The 26,038-nt window shown below is 38.1% G+C and overlaps 1 protein-coding gene across 5 annotated transcripts in view; it reads left to right on the forward strand.

The window, feature by feature from the left end:
• The window catches only part of APAF1 (apoptotic peptidase activating factor 1), a 100,641-nt gene that overhangs the window by 59,140 nt on the left and 15,463 nt on the right, over window positions 1-26,038 (forward strand). For 2 of the 5 annotated variants that reach the window (XM_082349592.1, XM_082349595.1), the window contains 8 exons: window positions 124-249; window positions 4,530-4,649; window positions 5,491-5,607; window positions 7,279-7,404; window positions 20,340-20,459; window positions 20,774-20,899; window positions 22,865-22,990; window positions 25,196-25,342. In XM_082349592.1, coding sequence (XP_082205718.1) covers window positions 124-249; window positions 4,530-4,649; window positions 5,491-5,607; window positions 7,279-7,404; window positions 20,340-20,459; window positions 20,774-20,899; window positions 22,865-22,990; window positions 25,196-25,342 — 1,008 coding nt within the window. Of the gene's footprint in view, window positions 1-123; window positions 250-4,529; window positions 4,650-5,490; window positions 5,608-7,278; window positions 7,405-20,339; window positions 20,460-20,773; window positions 20,900-22,864; window positions 22,991-25,195; window positions 25,343-26,038 lie in introns of those variants that run through there. The other 3 variants (XM_082349596.1, XM_082349594.1, XM_082349593.1) reach the window with 3 other exon arrangements.

Below are 26,038 nucleotides of genomic sequence, written 5' to 3' on the forward strand. Positions count from 1 at the left end.
GTGTATTTTTGGGCTATATTCATGGAAGTGGAATTGCTGGATCATTCTTGCTATTTTTAATATTCTTGATATATTCAAAATGCTTATGAATGTGATTTCCTATTTGTTGTGTTTATTCTGTAGGTGTGGAATATGGACTCATGTTTAAAAGTAGCTGATTGCAGAGGGCATTTAAGTTGGGTCCATTGTGTGATGTTTTCTCCTGATGGATCATCATTTTTGACGGCTTCTGATGACCAGACAATCAGGGTGAGATATATTGAGATTTTCATTTTAGACATTTAATGATGGTAAGCTAAATCTCCTACCAGTTAAGAAATTGATGGGCAGTATTGAGGGAAGTAAAACAGGAAACTGCTGGTTTCATATTTATCCTTGAAAAGAGCTATTATGTGGACTATAGCAGTCTCATTCATTCAGTACATGTTCATTGAGTGTTACCATGGTCCAGGTGTTAGAGAAGTCCAATGATTAAACTGTATTTTGGTTAATTTAAATATATTACATTTGAGTCCTCAGAGTAACTTTGGACTCTTTCCATTACCTTGAATTCCCACATCCAATTACTTGCCAATTCTAATGGATTCTATTGATACCTTTCCATTTTCTATCATTTATTTCTACTTTTCCATTTCAAGTTTAGGTGCTCATTAGCTGTTGCCTTTCTTGTATTAGCCTCTGCTACAAGTCTTTTCTTTCTTGATTTTTTACATGCTGCTTGCAAGGTATATTCCTCATGTACAATACAGTCATGTAATTTTCTTTTCTTTTTTTTTTTGGCCAAGTGGCTTGCAGGATCTTAGTTCCCTAACCAGGGATCAAACCCGTGCCCCCTGCAGTGGAAGCGCAGAGTCTTAACCCCTGGACCGCCAGGGAAGCCCCCAGTCATGTCATTTTTGCTCAAAAACAGATAGTAGCTCCCTTGTCTACCAAAGTATAGGGTTGGCCAAAAAGTGCCTTCGATTTTTAAGTAAAAATAAGACACATTTTTCATTTTCACCAAGAACTTTGTTGAACAACTTATTCACCCTTCCGTTCCACTACCTAGTGCCATTTTTTCAGGCAACTTCATAATTGCGTCTTCCCAAAATTTTTTATCTTTTTGAGCAGAGAACTGTTCCAGGTGCCTTTTACAGTCTTCCAGGGAATTGAAATTTTTTCCATTAAGAGAATTTTGTAAAGATCTAAGTAAATGGAAATCCGAAGGTGCAACATCTGGTGAATATGGCAGATGAATCAGAACTTCCCAGCCAAGCTGTAACAGTTTTTGCCTGGTCATCAAAGAAACATGTGATCTTGCATTATCCTGATGGAAGATAATGCGTTTTCTGTTGACTAAGTCTGGACGCTTTTCGTTGAGTGCTGCTTTGATTTGGTCTAATTGGGAGCAGTAATTCTTGGAATTAATCATTTTGTTTTCCGGAAGGAGCTCATAATAGAGAACTCCCTTCCAATCCCACCATATACACAACATCACCTTCTTTGGACGAAGACCAGCCTTTGGTGTGGTTGTTGGCAGTTCATTTCGTTTGCCCCACGATCTCTTCCGTTTCACGTTACTGTACAGTATCCGCTTTTCATCGCCTGTCACAATTTGTTTAATTAATTAATTAACATCTTTATTGGAGTATAATTGCTTTACAATGTTGTGTTAGTTTCTGCTGTATAACAAAGTGAATCAGCTATACGTATACATATATCCCCATATCCCCTCCCTCTTGTGTCTCACTCCCACCCTCCCTATCCCACCGCTCTAGGTGGTCACAAAGCACAGAGCTGATCTCCCCGTACAATGCAGCTGCTTCCCACTAGCTACCTATTTTACATTTGGTAGCGTATATATGTCAATGCTACTCTCTCACTTCGTCCCAAATGGAACGTTTTCGTTACGTTTCAATAGAGAATTGCATGTGGAAATATGATCAAGAAGGTTTTTTTCACTTATGTGGAACCCAAACATTAAAGCAGTGAACATATTCAAGCTGGTGCAGGTGATTTTCAACGCTTGATTTGGATATTTTGAGTATGTCGACTATCTCCCCCATGGTATAACGTTGATTGTTGTCAATTACTATCTCGATTTGATCGTTATCAACATCAACTGGTCTACCCGACCGTGGAGCATCATCCAGCAAGAAATCTCCAACATGAAACTTCGCAAACCATTTTTGATATGTTTGGTCTGTCACAGCACCTTCTCCATACACTGCACAAATCTTTTCTTTTGCGTTTCGTTTGAGTTCTTTTTTTTTATTAATAAGTTTTATTTATTTATTTATTTATTTTTGGCTGTGTTGGGTCTTCGTTGCTGTGCATGGGCTTTCTCTAATTGCAGCGAGTGGGGGCTACTCTTCTTTGTGGTGCACGGGCTTCTCATTGTGGTGGCTTCTCTTGTTGTGGAGCACGGACTCCAGGCACACGGGCTTCAGTAGTTGCAGCACGTGGGCTCAGTAGTTGTGGCTCGCGGGCTCTAGAGCACAGGTTCAGTAGTTGTGGCGCACGGGCTTAGTTGCTCTGCGGCATGTGGGATCTTCCCGGACAAGGGCTCGAACCTGTGTCCCCTGCATTGGCAGGTAGATTCTCAACCACTGCGCCACCAGGGAAGCCCTCGGTTGCGTTTTTACCTTTCTTGAAATAATAAAGCATAATATGCCCAAAATGTTGCTTTTTTCTTCCATCTTCAATATTAAAATGGCTACAGAAAAATTCACCAATTTTGATAAGTATTTTTTTTTAAATGCATGCTGACATGGCAGCTGTCACATTTAGTCTAACAAAATTGTTTCGAATGAAGTTAAAGATAACTAAGTGCTACTAGAGCCATCTTACGGAAAAAACTGAATGAACCTTTTGGCCAACCCAACAAATACGTACTCCAAAGTCTACCATTAAACTTCTCTACAGTACAGCCTATTCTGTACCAGTCTGTCTTCTGTTTTATTTCTACAGGTAACCTACACTGAATTGCTCACATTTCCCCAAACACCCTGTACTTCCCTGCTTCTGTACTTTTGCTTATGTATTTTCTTTTTTGTTTTAAAGGTATTTAAAAAAAATTTATTTATTTTTGGCTGCGTTGGGTCTTTGTTGCTGTGCAGGGGCTTTCTCTAGTTGCGGTGAGCGGGGGCTGCTCTTCCTTGCAGTGCACGCGCTTCTCATTGCGGTGGCTTCTCTTGTTGCAGAGCACGGGCTCCAGGTACTTGGGCTTCAGGAGCTGTGGCTTGCGAGCTCCAGAGCGCAGGCTTAGCAGCTGTGGCGCATGGGCCTAGTTGCTCCGCGGCATGTGGGATCCTCCCGGACCAGGGCTCCAACCCATGTTCCCTGCATTGGCAGGTGGATTCCCAACCACTGCACCACCAGGGGAGCCCTATGTGTTTTCTTATGTTTGGAATAACCTACTTCTCTGTATCTCTCCTTGTTGAAATCCTCATAGCCCTACAAGTCCCCTCAAGCTTTCAGTGAAGCCTTTCCTAGTATTCCATTTGGGGGAATGTCTTTCTCCTTTAATGCTATGTGACTGTGTGTCATTTTCTTATGGTACTTATCAAATTGTGCCTTGAATTTAAGCACAGAGTTATTTTTTTTTTTAACATCTTTATTGGAGTATAATTGCTTTACAATGGTGTGTTAGTTTCTGCTGTATAACAAAGTGAATCAGCTATATGTATACATATATCCCCATATCGCCTCCCTCTCGTGTCTCCCTCCCACCCTCCCTATCCCACCCCTCTAGGTGGTCACAAAGCACGGAGCTGATCTCCCAGCACAGAGTTATTTTAAAACTCTTAACCACTAATGTTTCACTGCCCCTCAGACTTGTTCACACATCTTAAATTATAAGCTCTTTGAGGCCGGAGACCCTGGTTTGTCCCTGTAGCATCTAATACAGTGTTTTGTACAAATTTGTGTTTAGCTAAAATTTGTTTAGTATTTACTGTATGCCAGACATTGGGCAAAGTACTGTGCCTGTGTTAATTTGTTAATTCTCATAGCAATCCTTTTTGCAGCTGAGGAAACAGTCACAGAAAGGTTAAGTCAGTGCTGTTTAAAGTGCCAGTCTCAATAAGCTTGAGCCAGAATGTAAATCAATGCACCGCTTCCTTCATCAAGAAAGTCTTGTTTAAAATAATCAACTGTATCATAAGCATACTGTTAACAGTGTGTTTAGTGATATAGCTGATTTGCTCCTTATCTTGGTATCAGACAGTGAGAAACAGCAGGAGGTCCTTATCTTTGAGCAGCACCAGGTTAAGTAATCTGCCCAAAGTCACAACTTTCAGTAGGACTAGAATTCATACTAAGGCATTTTGATTCTAGCATTCATTACTCTTAATAATAACTGCTTCTTCCTATACTATGTAATTAATAAATTTCTATTGTTGAATTATAATCTAATTGAAAATTTTCTAGCATTATAGGCATTTGGAGAGTGAAGTATGATTGTATATTGTTTTTAAGACTAAGACTTGTCTTTGCATTATTTCAGAGAATGCAGTTATCTTACTTTAGTATTTTAATTTCTTAATCAGCTCTGGAAGACAAAGAAAGTATGTAAGAACTCTGCTATAGCATTAAAGCAAGAAATAGATGTTGTGTTTCAAGAAAATGAAGTGATGGTTCTTGCAGTTGATGATATAAAACGTCTGCAAGTGAGTATTTTTTAGAAAATAGTTGGAAAAAGTGTTTTGATTGAACTCTCAATTCAAAATTTTTCTTGTTTGTTTTTGGACTTGATCATGCATAATTGTATAGTATCTAACAGATGCTCAGTAGGTATCAGTTTTATAAATATGTGGGTCTTGAGCTGAGGCTCAGATATGCTAGTATTTAGAATTAAACAAGGTGATACCTTGCTTACCTCATTCCTCTCCTGTTAGTAACTGGAAGACAGGGAGCAAGAACATGTGAGAGAATGAGATGAGGTAGTGGAATGGAACTAGAGTGAAGAGAGAAATGGAATAGAGGAGAGGAGAGAGAAGTAGAGGGAGCACGCACATGGAAGTTGTGAGATGTAGCAAGAGCTTGAGACAGACTGACAGACTGACCCATTTTAATTTTAATTTGTCTTTTTATGTAATGTCTGTCTCAGTCCTGTTTCACCAAACCCCTTGAAAAATATCAGGGAAGTGTATTTTAATAAACGATAGCCCTATTAAAATGGGCTTTGTGAAGAAATGGGAAACAGAGTGTGGAGCTAGCTGTGGGATTGCAAATCAGACAGATGTGTCTCAGGTGGCGGGCACAGCAGCTGCTTTTTAAACCTTTTAAAGCTTGTTTTATTTTACGAAAATGTATATGAACCGCAAAAGTGAAATGAAATGGAAGTGTGAAGTGCTAAATGCAGCTGCTGAGAATAGAATAGGGTTTTGTTGTTCCCCTGGGAGCTCTTGTTGGTTATATTCATTTTAATTTTTCAGTTGAAGTCTCTGTTCTAAAGAACAAAAACTGCTCTTACAGTCTAATACCTGATTTTGACTTATTTTTCATTAGCTCATTAATGGAAACACAGGTCAGATTGATTATCTGACTGAAGCTCAAGTGAGTTGCTGTTGCTTAAGTCCACATCTTCAGTACCTTGCATTTGGAGGCGAAGATGGAGCCATTCGGGTATTCAGTTCTCTTCTGCAGAGGCAGTCCGTGCAGTATAGTTTTTATTTAAAATTAATGATACACCTGGCATTGTAGACTTACATACTAAATAAATCTTTCTATGATAATTAGTCATTCCTCTGTTAGATTAAAAATAATCTTAACAATCCTATTAGTTGTATATTTTTCATATTGCTTTTACTATTCCTTCTCATACTTTTTGACTTTTTGTGTTCCTTATTCTCTGCCCAGTTGTCTTGCTGTTCTCCAAATATATCAAACACTCTCAGAGATTTAGCTAACTGTGCAAAGAGCGTTTTTTCTCTTCTTAGAAACTTGGCCGTTTAGGGGTGTAAGTTGTTTCCATGTTGGTTCTGATCAGGTTCATCGGGAATATCAGTGCAGGTGCCTTATGTTTACCTATTTCACCAATCTTCACTGTTCTACGTTTGGTATTAGAAGTACACCAGTTTACCACCTGAAATCCTTAATTTATCAAGTAAGATCAAATAAATAAAAATAAAATCAGCTTGTAAGGAAAAAAAGACAGTATAATAAAAATCATTTTGGAAAAAAGTGATTTCATCACAAGTGAAATTCATCACAAAAGCACATTTTCTCTAGGTACATAATAGTTTTTCAAAGAATTTTGACTCCTTTTCTCACCTGAGCTTTTTGGAATTGTTTCTTAATTTGTTAATTATGCCACTAGCCACATTTATTTTACTTTGGATTCATTGTCGTAAGGAACTACACAAATATTCTCCAGTCCGTATTGCCCCACAAAGAGGAGTTCTTTTTTTACCTTTCAGCTTTATTGAGATATAATTGACATACAGCACTGTATAAGTTTAAGGTCTACAGCGTAATTATTTGACTTACATCATGAAATGGTTATCACAGTAAGTTTAGTGAACATCCACCATCTCACGTAGACACAAAATCAAAGAAATAGAAAAATATTTTTCCTTTTGATGAGAACACTTAGGATTTACTCTCTTAATAACTTTCATGTAGAGTGTACAGCAGTGTTAATTATATTTATCGTGTTGTACATTACATCCCTAGTGCTTACTTAGTACATATTTACTTATTAGTGTGAGTTTATTTGAAAGCCTTTTTGATGTAGTTGTTATTTTTTGAGTTCTTTTCTACTTTCTTATTTTCTGTATTTGGCATATTAATCTTTAGCCCTTTCAAGTCTCCTCAGTGTACTGCCTCCCAGCCTGCTCGTATCCTCTTTTCCTTTACCTGTCTCCCTCATCATCCTTTATCTTGCATTGTCTCTGTGTTGTTTTATAAAGAGCTTGCCTTGTCTCTCATCCAGGATTTTTTTCTTTCTTCCTTCTCATCCATCTTAAATGTCATTTTCTTTTTGGAGGCTGAGCTCAGACTGCTACTTGTTTGATGAATTGGGTAGTTGAATACTCAGAAGGACCACTGGTTCCTACTGCCATCTGGTCATTCCAGTGAATGTTTTATTTTAGGGTGTGTATGTGTGTGTGTGCATAGATGTGCATGTCTGTATTTGTGCCATTCATTTGTGTCTCTTTAGTTAAACTGAAAGCACTTGAGATGGAAATTCTATACCCTTCTGTAGTCTAGTTTCGATTTAATATTTTGGGGTTGTAATGCCTGGGTCTTGCTGAATTTCTTTGTATTAATTTTCTCTGGTTTTTTACTTTGAAGATTTTAGAACTCCTAAACAACAGAATCTTCCGATCCAGGATTGGGCACAAGAACACTGTACGGCACATGCAGTTCACAGCTGATGCAAAGACTCTTATCTCAAGCTCTGATGACTCTGCAGTTCAGGTGAGAGGGAGGTTGAACCTCTAACATACATAATGCTGACTCTAATGAAGGAACACTTTGATTATGCCTCAAATCTAATATGTATTTTAAACTTTCAGATCAGATTATTTTGGGCTTCCCTTTAGATTATGCACATGGGCATAAATGAAACCCATATTTTTCTGTCAGTGAGGCACGCAGTTTGACTCAGAACCCTCTAATGGGAGATTGTTTATTTTGAAAATCAAGCATTCATTTGAATTCTCCCACCTGCCTTGGTACTTGGATTTGAATCAATAAATATAGTTTTTGCCACATTTATGTAATTTCTATTTTTCTTTACAGTAGTAAAATCTGATTGAAATTATTTCATTCTTTCCTTTAAGCATAAGATGTTTATTACAGGGATAAAATCCTGTGAAAAAAGAATAGTTTACCATAACGAAGGATTGTGGATCTAGAGGCCTTAAGCCTACTGTATGTTCTTTTATTGTTTTATTTTTTTAACATCTTTATTGGAGTATAATTCCTTTACAATGGTGTGTTAGTTTCTGCTTTATAACAAAGTGAATCAGTTATACATATACATACATCCCCATATCTCCTCTGTCTTGTGTCTCCCTCCCACTCTCCCTATCCCAGCCCTCTAGTTGTTCACAAAGCACCGAGCTGATCTCCCTGTGCTATGTGGCTGCTTCCCACTAGCTATCTGTTTTACATTTGGTAGTATATATAAGTCCATGCCATTCTCTCACGTCATCCCAGCTTACCCTTCCCCCTCCCCGTGTCCTCAAGTCCATTCTCTACGTCTGCATCTTTATTCCTGTCCTGCCCCTAGGTTCTTCAGAACCATTTTTTTTTTAGATTCCATATGTATGTGTTAGTATACGGTATTTGTTTTTCTCTTTCTGACTTACTTCACTCTGTATGACAGACTTTAGGTCCATCCACCTCACTACAAATAACTCAATTTGGTTTCTTTTTATGGCTGAGTAATATTCCATTGTATATATGTGCCACATCTTCTTTATCCATTCATCTGTCGAAGGACACTTAGGTTGCTTCCATGTCCTGGCTATTGTAAATAGAGCTGCAGTGAACATTGTGGTACATGACTCTTTTTGAATTATGGTTTTTTCAGGGTATATACCCCGTAGTGGGATTGCTGGGTCGTATGGTAATTCTATTTTTAGTTTTTTAAAGAACCTCCATACTGTTCTCCCTAGTGGCTGTATCAATTTACATTCCCACCAACAGTGCAAGAGGGTTCCCTTTTCTCCACACCCTCTCCAGCATTTATTGTTTCTAGATTTTTTGATGATGGCCGTTCTGACCGGTGTGAGGTGATGCCTCATTGTAGTTTTGACTTGCATTTCTCTAATGATTGGTGATGTTGAGCATCCTTTCATGTGTTTGTTGGCAATTTGTATACCTTCTTTGGAGAAATGTCTGTTTAGGTCTTCTCAATTTTGGATTGGGTTGTTTGTTTTTTTGATATTGAGCCACATGAGTTGCTTGTATGTTTTGGAGATTAATCCTTTGTCAGTTGCTTCGTTTGCAAGTATTTTCTCCCATTCTGAGGGTTGTCTTTTCGTCTTGTTTATGGTTTCCTTTGCTGTGCAAAAGCTTTTAAGTTTCACTAGGTCCCATTTGTTTATTTTTGTTTTTATTTCCATTTCTCTAGGAGGTGGGTCAAAAAGGATCTTGCTGTGATTTATGTCATAGAATGTTCTACCTATGTTTTCCTCTAAGAGTTTTATAGTGTTTGGCTCTACATTTAGGTCTTTAATCCATTTTGAGTTTATTTTTGTGTATGGTGTTAGGGAGTGTTCTAATTTCATTCTTTTACATGTAGCTGTCCTGTTTTCCCAGCACCACTTATTGAAGAGGCTATCTTTTCTCCATTGTATATTTTTGCCTCCTTTATAGGTGCGTGGGTTTATCTCTGGGCTTTCTATCCTGTTCCATGATCTGTATTTCTGTTTTTGTGCCAGTACCATACTGTATTGATTACTGTAGTTTTGTAGTATAGTCTGAAGTCTGTGAGCCTGATTCCTCCAGCTCCATTTTTCTTTCTCAAGATTGCTTTGGCTATTCGTGGTCTTTTGTGTTTTCAAACAAATTGTGAAATTTTTTGTTCTAGTTCTGTGAAAAATGCCATTGGTAATTTGATAGGGATAGCATTGAATCTGTAGATTGCTTTGGGTAGTATAGTCATTTTCACAACATTGATTCTTCCAATACAGGAACATGGTATATCTCTCCATCTGTTTGTATCATCTTTAATTTCTTTCATCAGTGTCTTATAGTTTTCTGCATACAGGTCTTTTGTCTCCTTTGGTAGGTTTATTCCTAGGTATTTTATTCATTTTGTTGCAGTGGTAAATGGGAGTGTTTCCTTAATTTCTCTTTCAGATTTCTGATCATTAGTGTATAGGAATGAAAGAGATTTCTGTGCATTAATTTTGTATCCTGCAACTTTACCAAATTCATTGATTAGCTCTAGTAGTTTTCTGGTAGCATCTTTAGGATTCTCTATGTATAGTATCATGTCATCTGCAAACAGTGACAGCTTTACTTCTTCTTTTCTGATTTGTATTCCTTTTATTTCTTTTTCTTCTCTGATTGCTGTGGCTAAAACTTCCAAAACTATGTTGAATAATAGTGGTGAGAGTGGACAACCTTGTCTTGGTCCTGATCTTAGTGGAAATGGTTTCAGTTTTTCACCATTGAGAACAATGTTGGCTGTGGGTTTGTCATATATGGCCTTTATTATGTTGAGGTAAGTTCCCTCTATGCCTACCTTCTGGAGGGTTTTTATCATAAATGGGTGTTGAATTCTGTTGAAACCTTTTTCTGCATCTATTGAGATGATCATATGGTTTTTCTCCTTCAATTTGTTAATATGGTTTATCACACTGATTGATATGCGTATATTGAAGAATCCTCGTATTCCTGGGATAAACCCCACTTGATCATGGTGTATGATCCTTTTAATGTGCTGTTGGATTCTGTGTGCTAGTATTTTGTTGAGGATTTTTGCATCTATGTTCATCAATGATATTGGCCTGTAGTTTTCTTTTTTTTATGACAACTTTGTCTGGTTTTGGTATCAGGGTGATGGTGGCCTCATAGAATGAGTTTGGGAGTGTTCCTCCCTCTGCTATATTTTGGAAGAGTTTGAGAAAGATGGGTGTTAGCTCTTCTCTAAATGTTTGATAGAATTTGCTTGTGAAGCCATCTGGTCCTGGGCTTTTGTTTGTTGGAAGATTTTTAATCACAGTTTCAATTTCAGTGTTTGTGATTGGTCTGTTTATATTTTCTGTTACTTCCTGGTTCAGTCTCAGAAGGTTGTGCTTTTCTAAGAATTTGTCCATTTCTTCCAGGTTGTCCATTCTATTGACATATAGTTGCTTGTAGTAATCTCTCATGATCCTTTGTATTTCTGCAGTGTCAGTTGTTACTTCTCCGTTTTCATTTCTAATTCTGTTGATTTGAGTCTTCTCTCTTTTTTTCTCAATGAGTCTGGCTAATGGTTTATCAATTTTGTGTATCTTCTCAAATAACCAGCTTTGAGTTTTATTGATCTTTGCTATTGTTTTCTTCATTTCTTTTTCATTTATTTCTGATCTGATCTTTATGATTTCTTTCCTTCTGCTAACTTTGGGGTTTTTTTGTTCTTCTTTCTCGAATTGCTTTAGATGTAAGGTTAGGTTGTTTATTGAGATATTTCTTGTTTCTTGAGGTAGGATTGTATTGCTGTAAACTTCCCTCTTAGAACTGCTTTTGCTGCATCCCATAGGTTTTGGGTAATCATGTTTTCATAGTCATTTGTTTCTAGGTATTTTTTGATTTCCTCGGTGATCTGTTGATTATTAAGTAGTGTATTGTTTAGCCTCCGTGTGTTTGTATTTCTTACAGATTTTTTCCTGTAATTGATATCTAGTCTCATAGTGTTGTGGTTGGAAAAGATATTGATACAATTTCAATTTTCTTAAATTTACCAAGCCTTGATTTGTGACCCAAGATGTGATCTATCTTGGAGAATGTTCCATGAGCACTTGAGAAGAAAGTGTATTCTGTTGATTTTGGAGGGAATGTCCTATAAATATCGGTTAAGTCCATCTTGTTTAATGTATCATTTAAAGCTTGTGTTTCCTTATTTATTTTCACTTTGGATGATCTGTCCATTGGTGAAAGTGGGGTGTTAAAGTCCCGTACTATGATTGTATTACTGTCGATTTCCCCTTTTATGACTGTTAGTATTTGCCTTATGTACTGAGGTGCTCCTATGTTGGGTGCATAAATATTTACAATTGTTATATCTTCATCTTGGATTGATCCCTTGATCATTATGTAGTGTCCTTCTTTGTCTCTTGTAATAGTCTTTATTTTAAGGTCTATTTTGTCTGATATGAGAACTGCTACTCCAGCTTTATTTTGATTTCCATTTGCATGGAATATCTTTTTCCCTCACTTTCAGTCTGTATGTGTCCGTAGGTCTGAAGTGGGTCTCTTGTAGACAGCATATATACGGGTCTTGTTTTTGTATCCATTCAGCTGGTCTATGTCTTTTGGTTGGAGCATTTAATCCATTTATATTTAAGGTAATTATCAATATGTATGTTCCTGTTACCATTTTCTTAATTGTTTTGGGTTTGTTATTGTAGGTCTTTTTCTTCTCTTATGTTCCCTGCCTAGAGAAGTTCCTTTAGCGTTTGTTGTAAAGCTGGTTTTGTGGTGCTGAATTCTCTTAGCTTTTGCTTGTCTGTAAAGGTTTTAATTTCTCTTTCGAATCTGAATGAGATCCTTGCTGGGTAGAGTAATCTTGGTTGTAGGTTTTTCCCTTTCATCACTTTAAATATGTCCTGCCAGTCTCTTCTGGCTTGCAGAGTTTCTGCTGAAAGATTAGCTGTTAACCTTATGGGGATTCCCTTGTATGTTATTTGTTGTTTTTCCCTTGCTGCTTTTAATATTTTTCTTTGTATTTAATTTTTGATAGTTTGATTAATATGTGTCTTGGCATATTTCTCCTTGGATTTATCCTGTATGGGACTCTCTGCGCTTCCTGGACTTGACTATTTCCTTTCCCATACTAGGGAAGTTTTCAACTATAATCTCTTCAAATATTTTCTCAGTCCCTTTCTTTTTCTCTTCTTCTTCTGGGTCCCCTGTAATTCGAATGTTGGTGCGTTTAATGTTGTCCCACAGGTCTCTGAGACTGTCCTCAATTCTTTTCATTCTTTTTTCTTTATTCTGCTCTGCGGTAGTTATTTCCACTATTTTATCTTCCAGGTCACTTATCCGTTCTTCTGCCTCAGTTATTCTGCTATTGATTCCTTCTAGAGAATTTTTAATTTCATTTATTGTGTTGTTCATTATTGTCTGTTTGCTCTTTAGTTCTTCTAGGTCCTTGTTAAACATTTCTTGTATTTTCTCCATTCTATTTCCAAGATTTTGGATCATCTTTACTATCATTATTCTGAATTCTTTTTCAGGTAGACTGCCTATTTCCCCTTCATTTGTTTGGTCTGGTGGGTTTTTACCTTGCTCCTTCATCTGCTGTGTGTTTCTCTGTCTTCTCATTTTGCTTAACTTACTGTGTTTGGGGTCTCCTTTTCGCAGGCTGCAGGTTCGTAGTTCCTGTTGTTTTTGGTGTCTGTCCCCAGTGCCTAAGGTTGGTTCACTGGGTTGTGTAGGCTTCCTGGTGGAGGGGACTGGTGCCTGTGTTCTGGTGGATGAGGCTGGATCTTGTCTTTCTGGTGGGCAGGACCACGTCCGGTGGTGTGTTTTGGGGTGTCTGTCACTGTATTATGATTTTAGGCAGCCTCTCTGCTAATGGGTGGGGTTGTGTTCCTGTCTTGCTAGGTTTTTGTAGCTTGCTGGTCATTGAGTGGAGCTGGGTCTTAGTGTTGAGATGGAGATCTCTGGGAGAGCTTTTGCCATTTGATATTACGTGGAGCCGGGAGGTCTCTGGTGGACCGATGTCCTGAGCTCAGCTCTCCCACCTCAGAGGCACAGGCCTGACACCTGGCTGGAGCACCAAGACCCTGTTAGCCACGTGGCTTTTGACTGAACATTTTTATTCCTATCTTAAGAAAATAATCAAGTATGGAGAAATATTTATGCACAGAGGTTTTCTTCAGTGTTATCTGGGTAGCGTTGGAGGGCAAGAGGAGTGGGGAGCCCTCAGGAAGAGAAGGAGGTGGCAGAGAAGGGGCTGCCCAGGGTTGCATCTGCTGCAGCTCCAACCCCTACATGAGGAAGCACTTGTGTGTGTGTACATTCTTTAAAAACTTACTTTATTTTTTTTTATTTTTTAACATCTTTATTGGAGTATAATTGCTTTATAATGGTGTGTAGTTTCTGCTTTATAACAAAGTGAATCAGTTATACATATACATATGTCCCCATATCTCTTCCCTCTTGCATCTCCCTCCCTCCCACCCTCCCTATCCCACCCCTCTAGGTGGTCACAAAGCACAGAGCTGATCTCCCTGTGCTATGCGGCTGCTTCCCACTAGCTATCTATTTTACATTTGGTAGTATATATAAGTCCATGCCACTCTCTCACTTCGTCCCAGCTTACCTTCCCCCTCCCTGTGTCCTCAAGTGCATTCTCTACATCTTTATTCCTGTCCTGCTCCTAGGTTCTTCAGAACCATTTTTTTTTTAGATTGCACATGTATGTGTTAGTATACGGTATTTGTTTTTCTCTTTCTGACTTACTTCACTCTGTATGACAGACTTTAGGTCCATCCACCTCACTACAAATAACTCAATTTGGTTTCTTTTTATGGCTGAGTAATATTCCAGTGTATATATGTGCCACATCTTCTTTATCCACTCATCTGTTGATGGACACTTAGGTTTCTTCCATATCCTGGCTATTGTCAGTAGAGCTGCAATGAACATTTTGGTACATGACTCTTTTTGAATTATGGTTTTTTCAGGGTATATACCCCGTAGTGGGATTGCTGGGTCGTATGGTAGTTCTATTTTTAGTTTTTAAAGGAACTTCCACACTGTTCTCCATAGTGGCTGTATCAATTTACATTCCCACCAACAGTGAAAGAGGGTTCCCTTTTCTCCATACCCTCTCCAGCATTTATTGTTTGTAGATTTTTTGATGATGGCAGTTCTGACCGGTGCGAGATTATATCTCATTGTAGTTTTGATTTGCATTTCTCTAATGATTAATGATGTTGAGCATTCTTTCATGTGTTTGCTGGCAATCTGTGTAACTTCTTTGGAGAAATGTCTATTTAGGTCTTCTGCCTATTTTTGGATTGGGTTGTTTGTTTTTTTGATATTGAGCCACATGAGTTGCTTGTATGTTTTGGAGATTAATCCTTTGTCAGTTGCTTCGTTTGCAAATATTTTCTCCCATTCTGAGGGTTGTCTTTTCGTCTTGTTTATGGTTTCCTTTGCTGTGCAAAAGCTTTTAAGTTTCATTAGGTCCCATTTGTAAAATTTACTTTATTTTTATCAAAGTTCCAGTGCACATACTTTTAAAAGTCATAGTATTACAAGGCTCATTATAAAAAATAGACTCCCCCATTTCTCTTTCTCTTAAAGCACCACTTTTAGCTTTTAGATGTTTCTTTTGACATTTACCTTCATGACCCTATATTGCATGCTTATAGTGCTAATTCTTGATTTTTAGGTTTGAGGGTTTATCTACTGAATTCCTTATATTAAGATGAAAATTTAGCTCTTTTTCTCCTCCCACCTGTCCTACCTCCAACATATGCACACACCCTTTTGTCGATCCCTGTCATCCCAACACAATCACAACAAAATTTTGTTTAGGTCATTAGTGTCATTGTTATGACTAAGTAGACCAAGTGTACTATGAATTACTTTTCTGCCTTAATGCAATTTAGGAAAAGTCTACCTTTGGTAATAGTTGGAAATTATTTTACCCTAAATCCTTGAAGACATTGTTTTATTTTGTTTTTCAAAGTTTCAAAGCTCATGTTGAGAAGTCTGAAGCCATTCTGATTCCTCATCTTTCTCTCTGGAAGATTTTAGGAACTTCTCTTTGTCCCCAGAATTTTGAAATTTCATGATGATGTGCCTTTGTGTGTTCGTTTCATCCATTGTTTTTGACTTTCACTATCCCTTCTCAGTTTGGAAACTTATGTTTTTCAATTCACAGAAGTTTACTTGAATTATTTCTTTGATTCACTCCCACCCCCTGCACTCCCCATATGCTTCCTTTTTCTGTTAACATCCCTTATTCACATATTGGATCTCCTGGACTGATCATCTAGTTTTCTTTTTCTATGTTTCCTCTTTCTGTACCATACTCTATTTTCTGGGAGTTTTCCTCAGCTTTATCTTCCAACCCTTTCATTGAGTTTTTCATTTCTACCATTTTTAATGCCGGAGAGTCCTTTCTATTGTTTGTTTAATTTTTCTGTAGAGCGTGTGTTCTTGTTTTGTAGATGAAATATATCTTACTACTTTGAGGATAGATGGGTATATAAATAATGTATAAATTATATCATATACATTATATATATTTTTTCCCTCAAAATCTAATTTTCCTGCATAGTTGCTCTTCCCTCCAATTTTTTTTTTTTCTCTTTGGTTGTTTTGGCCTCTTATTTTAAATGCCTTCCTCAGCTGTGTGGTGATCATTCGTTACCCAGAGATGGATACTAAAAGGCTGACTGGGAGCTCTGTGTATTGACTGAGACCTCCTCTGAAAGGTGATGTGGATGGGGAAAATTTGTTGTCAGTGTCTTTAGGTCTTTGTCTTGGTCTTGTCAGATTCGTAGAGAGGAATCTCTGGTCTTCTCCTGGAGGTTATAAACCTGACAGACAGGTTCTTAGAGCTAAGTGGGGGAAGAGAGCGGGAAGGGGGGTGTGGATCGTATAATGTCTTGGCGTTTAGTGTGTAAACCTTCACTGATCCCCCTGTTCTCTAAATTGCTATCCTACCCTCAGTTGTGCTTGTGTCCTTTAATCCAGAGATTCTTCTTTCTGGTTTGTTTTAGGAGTATTATTCTGCACTTTATTCTTTTTTTTTTTTCTCATAATAACATTGTTTGGGATTCAACAGTGATTCTTTTCTTTTTACAGGAAATTAGTTTTCCTGAACTTTTTGAAGGGATTGGGAAGGACAACATTTCTTTCTTCACAGCTCTGCAGTTCCATCTTCTGTTGTTTTCATGAAGTGTTAAAAATATGGCATTGTTCTGATGAGATCCCTTTGTTCTATCCCCTTCCCTCATTTTTATGGAGACCTTCCCTTTCCTTTGCTGCCATCATCTTTGTTTTTCTCACTTTAGATTCTATTCCCAACAGTTTCTCCTCATTGTAGGATTGTCCTGGTTATTTTTGAGAGTTCATAGGGTCTAGACTGCTTTAGCCTTCCAGACTGTGCCACACAGTACAGTCAGTCTTGCACTCAGTTCCTACTGCTGTTCCCTGTTGGTCCTTCACTTTTCAGTGAATGGTACTTGGCTCTTTTGGGATTCTCCTGTTTTTAGGTTTGTCAGACTCATTATGCTTCCCTCTGCTTCTGCCCATACAGATGCTGTTACTGTGCAAGTCTTGCAGCTCTCAGTTTGTCCCCATTTACTTGTATCTTGTGGTTTTTGGGGATACTATGTCATGTAACATGGTCTTGTTGATATTGTCTGTGCATTTTTGGATTTGCTATTTTAGTTGCTTTGTCTACTCTTATGGAGGCTTCAAGGAGATACCTGCATTACTGCCATCTTCCCACATCTCCTGATACATCTCTTTTTAGCCCCACCCTCATTCCCACCTCTGGATGTACTTTGTGACCTCAGTTTCTGAGCATTTTGGGAGTTCTGTAATGTCAGTTTTGTTGCTTTTGTCTTTTTAATGCTTTTAAGATTCTGTTTCTTGGTTCTGCAAAGCCAGTTACCATTCTCCTGCTATACAGCCTCCAATGTTTTTTTGTTACCTTCTTTCTCATTCTTGACTTTGTCATTTTAGTGGGGTTTTAGAAGTGAAGGAGAAGGATATAAATGCATATGTTCAAACAGGAGTTAGTATGTATTCTCTTATTTTATATGTATGTATATATTTCCTACAGTGGCAATATTTAACTGCACAGTTAAAAACTATTTTGGAAAAAATCTTTTTATGTTATGTCTCTATGAGTCCTGTATGATTGGAATGAAATTTGCCTTTAGTACAGAAACTTACTTATATGCTCCCATGGTACTAGTGTATTAGCTCTGAAACTCAGTGTAATATTCACCTTTCTTCCTCTCCACATGGCTTTCAAATGTGTAAAACTAAGCTACATCTGATGAAATTCTGCTGAGACATTGTATACAGTGTAGTCTTTCTGTCAAAAGCTAAATTCACAGGTTTTATGACCTCCTTGAAGATCAGATATTCTCAGCCAGAGGGAGAAATAATTTCTAGGAATATTTTTAGGATCCAAGTTAGATTATTTGTAGAAATGAGTTGTGTTTCATCCTCTTTTTCTGCTCTGCTCAGAATACTTTTTACATTTAAAATGTTTTAATGCATGTACATTCATGCAACAAAACTCTTGGTAGGTATTTCCATGAATTGACTGGTTGGGTTTTTGTTTTATAGTTTTTTTAATGTTTTAATAAATAATTAATTGGAGGTTTGTTTTTTTTCCCCCCAGCTTTACTGAGGTATAATTGGCAAAACTATTATGTTTAAGACATGTAATGTGATGATTTGATATATGTACACATTGTGAAATAATTACCACAATCAAGTTAATTAACAGATCTGCAAACCCCTCACATAGTTGCCACTTTTGAGGTTTATTTTAATCATCTTTGTATCCCCAGTGCCTGGAATGTAGTAGGGGTTCGGTAAATCTTTGTCAAGCTCAACTAAAGTTACTGCCAAAATTTGAAGAATCAGCTCTCTTGATTATAGCACCTAGAGTTGTGAAAGTTGAGGTCTATTTTGGTAGTTTTTGATCTTTTACCTCGATGTAAATAAAGCCCAAGTAGTAGCTGTGTTTACCTGAGCCAATGAATGAGAATATATTGATTCTTACAAGTGTAAAAAGATTCTTTAGCATTTTTTAAAATTTAAATTTATATAGCTGAAAAAATTCTAGTGTACATACATTGCAAAAATTATAGCTAATTGTAGAGACATACCCAAACTCAACCTTTATACATTTGACTGATGATGCTGGTGGAAGTTTAGCTATTATATAAGGTGATTCAACTAGCACAGTATGTTTGAGGTCAACAAAAAAGGTATCCTTGTCATCATTGCCTTATCAGAAAGCATCTGCAACAAAAGCTGCTAAGGCTAGTAGGCTAGTCTTCATTTCCCCTTAGTGATTGTCAAATTCTTTGTTATATCTGCTCAGGAAGGCTCTCTGACTTCTTGATGTGTGGAGGGTAGCAGTAAGAACCTCAGGCAGGAATGAACATTGAATCAGACACAGCTGGGAATGGCAGTGCCAGTCAACCAGGAAGAGCTGTTAATAATAGCCACTGATCCTCTAGTTCAGTAAAGCCCAGAAAGTAGGAGGAGGGAGCCAGAAGGTTCCTAGTGGTAGCGGTCCAGGGTATTTTATGTTTAGTCACACAGGATGCCTTTTTTCCTGATATGATTTGGGGAGCCAGAAAGCTTCTGTTTCTTCCCCCTACCTCAGCATATCTTATTGCGCTCTTAAAATACTGAAATTCCCATTTCATCCTCTTTAGAACTACTCTCACTTCCAGCTCTTCTTCTAAGGTCCCTTGCTCTCATACAAGATACCCTGCTTCTATGAATGAACACTCAGACAGAAAAGATGGAGATACCTGAGAGCCAGGGCTCGGTGGGGCTGGGAGGGTGATTGCTAAATGTGGAGGACAGAGGAGTAAAGAAAGGGGGTAAGAGAGGTGTAATTTCTGTTACAATTTTGCCTAAGCCCAGTAAGAAAAGCCTTAAAGGCATTTCTACTGTTTAACCTTCACCAGTCAAAAACGAGACCCAGAATATTACTAATGTGCATACCTGAGATGGTGGCTGCTTTTTCGTTATCTTTTTATTCCTAATATTAAAAAAATAGAAGAAAATTCTGTGGGAGACTCTCTGATTGCCCACAGCTCAGAAGTCTAGCTTCAGGCTCTCTGGGCTGTTTCTTTGAATATCTTTCTAAACTTTTTTCCCTATACTGTTCCTTCTACATATCCTGTTCCAGTCAGATTGAACTATGAACAGGTACCTGTAATCTTTCCACATTTTCCTGCTCCTGTGCTTTAACTCTAGCATTCATTCTCTTTGTTTGAAATGCCCTTCTCAGTTTGTGAATCATAGTTCCAGCTCACTTCTCAAGCCTACTTTGAACGCATTGTCTCCAACATTGCAATCTCTTCTCTTTCTCTTGTATCTGAGGAGTTCTTCCTGGAGTGCCATGTGAAAAACAATGTACTATATCACTTTTGTCATTTTGAGGATTGCATTAGGGGCTAGGTAAGATCTCTGAAGCTCAGAAATTCCACGACCTGGTCTGAAGCTGCTCTGGTCAACTGACCTTCCCAGGCAGTAGGGCCAGTAGGATTCAGTAGCTTCAATGGAGCCAGAATCTGGACACTTGGCCTAACTGTGAGGTTTAGCAATCTGTGAATATGTCGGGATAGTTTTCTTTGGAAAGTTTAATCAGATGGTGAGCTCATGAACATATTGTGACTTTTCTCTATCTTCTGGTATAATTAACTGCTCTCCAAGCAACTGAAGAAAACAGACTTTATTTAGGAGGAAAAATATTTTATTTTGCCCATAGTCAAGTTAATTAACCCCAGCTTTTCTCTTCTCTGTCTGTAAAATGGGGATACCATATTCTTATTTGGTTCTCTTCTTTATTTTACTGACGTGCCATGAGGATGAAAGACTTTAGACAAACGAGTGATACACCTCCGCCTCTCTAATGGGATATTATGGGGAAAGGGTTATAGCAGACGTATTTCTCTGATATTCAGGTATGGAATTGGCAGTCAGAGGAATATGTCTTTCTGCAAGCCCATCAGGAAACTGTGAAAGACTTTAGACTCTTGAAAAATTCAAGACTGCTTTCCTGGTCGTTTGATGGAACAGTGAAGGTAATTTGAAGCACATATTTCTTTTTAAAAAAATATTCTAATATTGATCGCATTGATTATATCATGACAGCCAAAAGCAGGTGGCTGATATGTAAATACTTAAATTTTTAAATTTCTAAAATAGAAATGCCTGTTTTCTGTTTACTGCAGTCATCTACATCTGCTGTGTGTTTATGAGCATTTGTACTAAAAGGCACTTAAAGAGGTCAGAACAACCAATGTGCTAAAGCTCTTGGTTTATAGATGTCTTCTGGCTGTTTATGCTCAGTATACAAAATGTTCTGAATTGTCAACTTCTGAGTTTTTCTTTGAAGGTATGGAATATTATTACTGGAAGAACAGAAAAAGACTTTGTCTGTCATCAGGATACAGTTCTTTCTTGTGATATTTCTCCTGATGCAACCAAGTTTTCTTCTACCTCTGCTGACAAGACTGCAAAGGTAGGCCAATCGGTTGAAAGGTGCATGCATAAGACCTTGGTATTTGTTATGTATTATGAGTCCAACTAATGTGTAAAACAGAATAATAAGTTTCTGTCTACATGTCTGTCTCATTTTGTGAATTTTTGGAGGATGCCCATGACATTTAGTTTGTGTCAGATAGATTAAGTGAATGACATTGAGGACTTTTGATTTATCCCTTACTGATAACTTTTGTCTGTTAGTAATCAAAGGCAGTGTCTACTGAATATTTTAGGCAAAAAAAAGCATTGAAAGAGATTTACATTTAATTGTACACCCACAGTAAATTTTTTTTGTAATTGATGTAAATCGATGCTTCTAAAAATCATATTCCAATGAAATGATGCTCCCTGGTTGGGGACATTGAATACTCCATTCTCCATTCTCTTCTTTTTTCTCCATCTTTGTTAATGGCATCATTATCTACCCGTCTTTCCAAACTGTAAACATTGGAGTTGCCTGGGACTCTCCTGTCTTTTTTTTTAAAAAAATTAATTAATTAATTAATTAATTAATTTATGGCTGTGTTGGGTCTTCGTTTCTGTGCGAGGGCTTTCTCTAGTTGCGGCAAGTGGGGAGCCACTCTTCATCGCGGTGTGCGGGCCTCTCACTATCGCGGCCTCTCTTGTTGCGGAGCACAGGCTCCAGACGCGCAGGCTCAGTAGTTGTGGCTCACGGGCCTAGTTGCTCTGCGGCATGTGGGATCCTCCCAGACCAGGGCTCGAACCCGTGTCCCCTGCATTGGCAGGCAGATTCTCAACCACTGTGCCACCAGGGAAGCCCTCTCCTGTCTTTTGTGCTCTATTGATTACTCCTCAGTGTCTCCTGGATCCTTGTTCTCTTCCTTGTCCCCACCCTTAAGACCAGACTCTCCTTTTTTATTGGTGAACCTGCCACTGGTCTGTACTTCCTCCGGTTTATCTTCCCTACTGCTGCCTGAGTTCCCTGTTGAAACTCCTCTGTGACCTGATGGTTTTATAAGCTCAGCTCCTTAGCCCATCACCATCTCTTTCTGCTACATTGTTCCCTCTGTGCCAGACTACTTCTACTTCCATCTTTTTGTGCACACTGTTAACTTTCACTTGATACAACCTTGTATCCTTTTTTACCTGGAAGCATTATGACTCATTCTTCTAGACCTAGATTTAAGGTCAGTCCTTCAGTGAACCCTTTCCTGGCCCTCAGGCAGGATTAGCTGCTCCACCCTCAGTTTTTCTATTACATATTACTCATGTTAATTTACTTCATACCACTGTTCCCTCAAACATTCATGATTAAACTAGAAACTTTTCAAGGACAGGGACTGAATCCAGTTATCTTTGTACCACCAGTTCTTTGCTCACAGTGCCTGGAACACGTTTTCAGTATAAGCTTGTTAAATGGTGATGACAGAACCACCAGGGAGAATATTGGAAGGAAAAGAACAGCATTTGGCTACTAAGGTAGTAGGATGGTATAGGGACTAACCTTTAAAGTACTCTTGCCGTATGTTAGGCCCTTTGCTAGGAATTTCAGTCTCAATTATCTCATTTAATTTTCACTCTATAGCTGCTGTTGTCTCCATCATACAGATACAGAAACTGAAGCCAGAGAAGGTTATGTGGGTTGTCCTAGGCCAAGGAACTAGTAAATAGTGGAGTCAGGACTCCACTCAAGTCTGCTGTACGCCATAGACTGCTTTGCTATTCTTCCTTCTAAGTCTAAAGTTAAGGAAGCTGTGACTTTGATCCTTGAGCTTAAATTTACTTGAGTAATTAAAGGGAAACTCTAAAAAATGAACCAGGTTGCTAGTTGGCATTTGGGCCTCTCATGAAAGTTTATGAACTGTTGAATGTTAGAACTTCATACGATTGAATTTATGGCTAACTAGTACTCGAGGCAGTGTTTATAGATGCTTATTTCGCGTGTATTTACTATTCCTAAACAATCTGAATTGCCTTCCAGATTTGGAGTTTTGAACTCCTTTCCCCTCTTCATGAATTGAGAGGCCACAAAGGCTGCGTGCGCTGCTCTGCCTTCTCTGTGGACAGTACCCTGTTGGCAACTGGAGATGACAACGGAGAAATCAGGGTAGGGTGTTTGCTGACATGAAACCACTGCTCTCCTTATAGCTTTGGCTAGCCCTCCGTACCATAGCTGGGGGCTTTGTTAATGTGACAGGGAAGCACAGGCCCCAGGGTTCTGGTTGGATGAGGCATTCTTTGTTCTGTTTCTTATGCACGTTGTGTTCACAGCTGCATTCCACTGCAGAAAAGAATTCATTTTAGAGTTAAAGTGAAGCATTTCCCATGTATGTGAGGAGGCAGATGCCCTAGTTATTTGCAGTTGGTTCTGTGCTGTTAGCTTGAGAATGATTCATCTTAATTCTTGGACCTGAACCAGAGATTGTTTTTAGTGGCAGAATGTGAGGAAAATAATTTTTGTAAATTGTTGTCTAGATTATAAATGAATTGCAATTCTGCTGTTTTCTGCACTGAAAGGTCTCTTTAGCACTATATCCATTAGATAGTCAACATTTAGAGTGGAGCCTGTTGCCATCCTCGTGGGATTGTCTGCCTCTGGTTGTGTTAGAAGGATTGGGTAGTTGATGGAAGAAGTTTGGGCGTTGTGGGTGGCTGCTTTGGTAACTGGTATAATCAGGAGAGTCTTGTTTTTTGTATGTTATTTTGTTCGTTTTTTACAAAGCAGGAATTAAAACTCAAGGAATAGGTATATAATGCAGAAGAATGAGACAGTATGCATTATGCAGGAATAGGGGCATTATCAGATAGGCTTTCCAGGAAAATTAAGATTCTCTTGCTTGAGGACTAAGTAACCAACCTTCCGTATACCATTCTCATAAATGCCATGCCAGCTGAAGGGGCAGGACTGCTTTGGGAACATTCATTTTGCTCTGAGTTCTCACCTCTGGATGAAAGGGCTCCTTTACTGGTTATGAGGCAGTGTTTCATTTTCCAGAAACCCCTAAAGGTAAAAATTGTCTCTTTAAATAGGTTATTTAAAATTTTTTCTTTAGCACATTAAAAAAATTTTCTGTTTTTCTACTTGATTTTTCAAAATATAGGAAAGCTATTAATTATATATATATATATCTTCTATCTAGCTATCTTACTGATTTCTTTCTAATCAGTTTTTCCATTTGATTCTCTTGGATTTCCCAGGGGGACATTTACAAATGATGATTTTGATTATTTTCTTTTGCTATTTATGCCTCTATTTTTCTTATTCTGATGTACAGTTTCTTTGAAAAATTAGAATACTGCTCATATATTAAGTATCACTGGAAATAAATGAAAATATTAGTATCTATAAGTAATTGGGTTGTTTTTAAGAGCTTAGTAAACTAATCTTAGTGAATGTATGTATATATGCTTGCTTGCTTGTTTATTTTATACATATAAAATATAAAAAAATACATATATATATATTAAAAACCTTACTGGGACTTACTGTTTAAAATATGTATACTTTAGGTGTTTGAATAGTGTCTGTCAATATTCTTAGTGGTAGATCCTGAACTAGAATTCTTTGTTCTTTTGAGGTAGTTTATTTGTTAGGCCTTTTTTGTTTATTCCTTGCTTCTCCCATCATACTCTTTTTTAAAAAAATTGTTTCAATTTTTGGCTGCGTTGGGTCTTCGTTGCTGCACGTGGGCTTTCTCTGGTTGCAGCGAGCGGGGGCTATTCTTCATTGAGGTGCGCAGGCTTCTCATTGCGGTGGCCTCTCTCATTGCAGAGCATGGGCTCTAGGTGCGTGGGCTTCAGTAGTTGCAGCACGCAGGCTCAGTAGTTGTGGCTCGCGGGCTCTAGAGCGCAGGCTCAGTAGTTGTGGCTCGCGGGCTCTAGAGCGCAGGTTCAGTAGTTGTGGCGCACAGGCTTAGTTGCTCCACTGCATGTGGGATCTTCCCGGACCAGGGCTCAAACCCCTGTCCCCTGCATTGGCAGGCGGATTCTTAACCAGTGAGTCACCAGGGAAGCCCCATACTCCTTTTATTCAGTGAAAGAGTCACAGTATTCTAATCAATCACTCTAAGTCCCTTTGTTATATTTTTTGGAGTATAGTTAATGATAAATATTGTAAGTAATGCATTTTAATTATAATTAGTAGTTTTTAAAAATTAACACCGGAGAGAATGTAATCTAAAAAAATTCCTAAGGTATCACTGAATTGTAATTATATTTTTAAGAAAGATTTCCAAATATGTTCCAAATGAGATAGATAGATATATAAAACTTCTGAGTAACCCTGTTAATGAACTGTGTATCATTTTTATAGATATGGAATGTCTCAAATGGTGAGCTTCTTCATTTGTTTGCTCCGATTTCAGTAGAAGAAGGAGCTGCTACTCACGGAGGCTGGGTGACTGACCTTTGCTTTTCTCCAGATAGCAAAATGCTTGTTTCTGCTGGAGGATATCTTAAGGTAAGGGTTTCTCAAAGACTGAAAGAAAAGAACAGCCTGTATCCTACTTTCCAAATTATTTTCACTTCCTGTGTTTCAGTTGGGCCTTGTACAACCCCTCAGAGAGGAAGGGCGATGACTGTTACCCCGTTCTGGGTGATGAGACTGAGATCTGCAAGGCTGCATTCTTCAGATCTCTTGGAAGTTTTGATGGCAGTGTTAGGGATGTTCTCAGTCCAGAGCTCTCATCCTGCCCCAAACAAAGTCTTAGGCGATCAGAATGACTAGAAAGTGGGGTGTTTAACTTAGTTTGATTTTCTGCTTCACTAATTGTGAACTATGTTGGTTGAGTCTTTAAAAAAATTTATTTGTGAAATTTCCTTTCTTAAGTATTAGTGGTAGTGGTGGTAGTAATAATAATAAAAATAGCAGCGGCAGCGTATTGCTTTATAGTTTACAAAATGCTTTACTTACATCATCTTATTAGCCAGCTTTGCGAGGCTTAAATTTTATCATCCTTGGTTTGTAGGTGAGTAAACTGATGTTCATAGAGGTTGTGAATTTCCTAAAATTACTTAGTAGATTGCCTTATACAAACTTATTATTAGCAAATACTGAGGCCACGGTTGAGCGTGCTGTGGTGCCTCAGGGTCATTTTTTGGTGCTTGCATCATTTTTATCCATCCACTCACTAAGAATGTATTAAGTGCCCACTGT

The sequence above is a fragment of the Balaenoptera borealis genome (assembly GCF_965194805.1).
Source record: "Balaenoptera borealis genome assembly, chromosome: 13".
NCBI classification, from domain to species: Eukaryota; Metazoa; Chordata; class Mammalia; order Artiodactyla; family Balaenopteridae; genus Balaenoptera; species Balaenoptera borealis.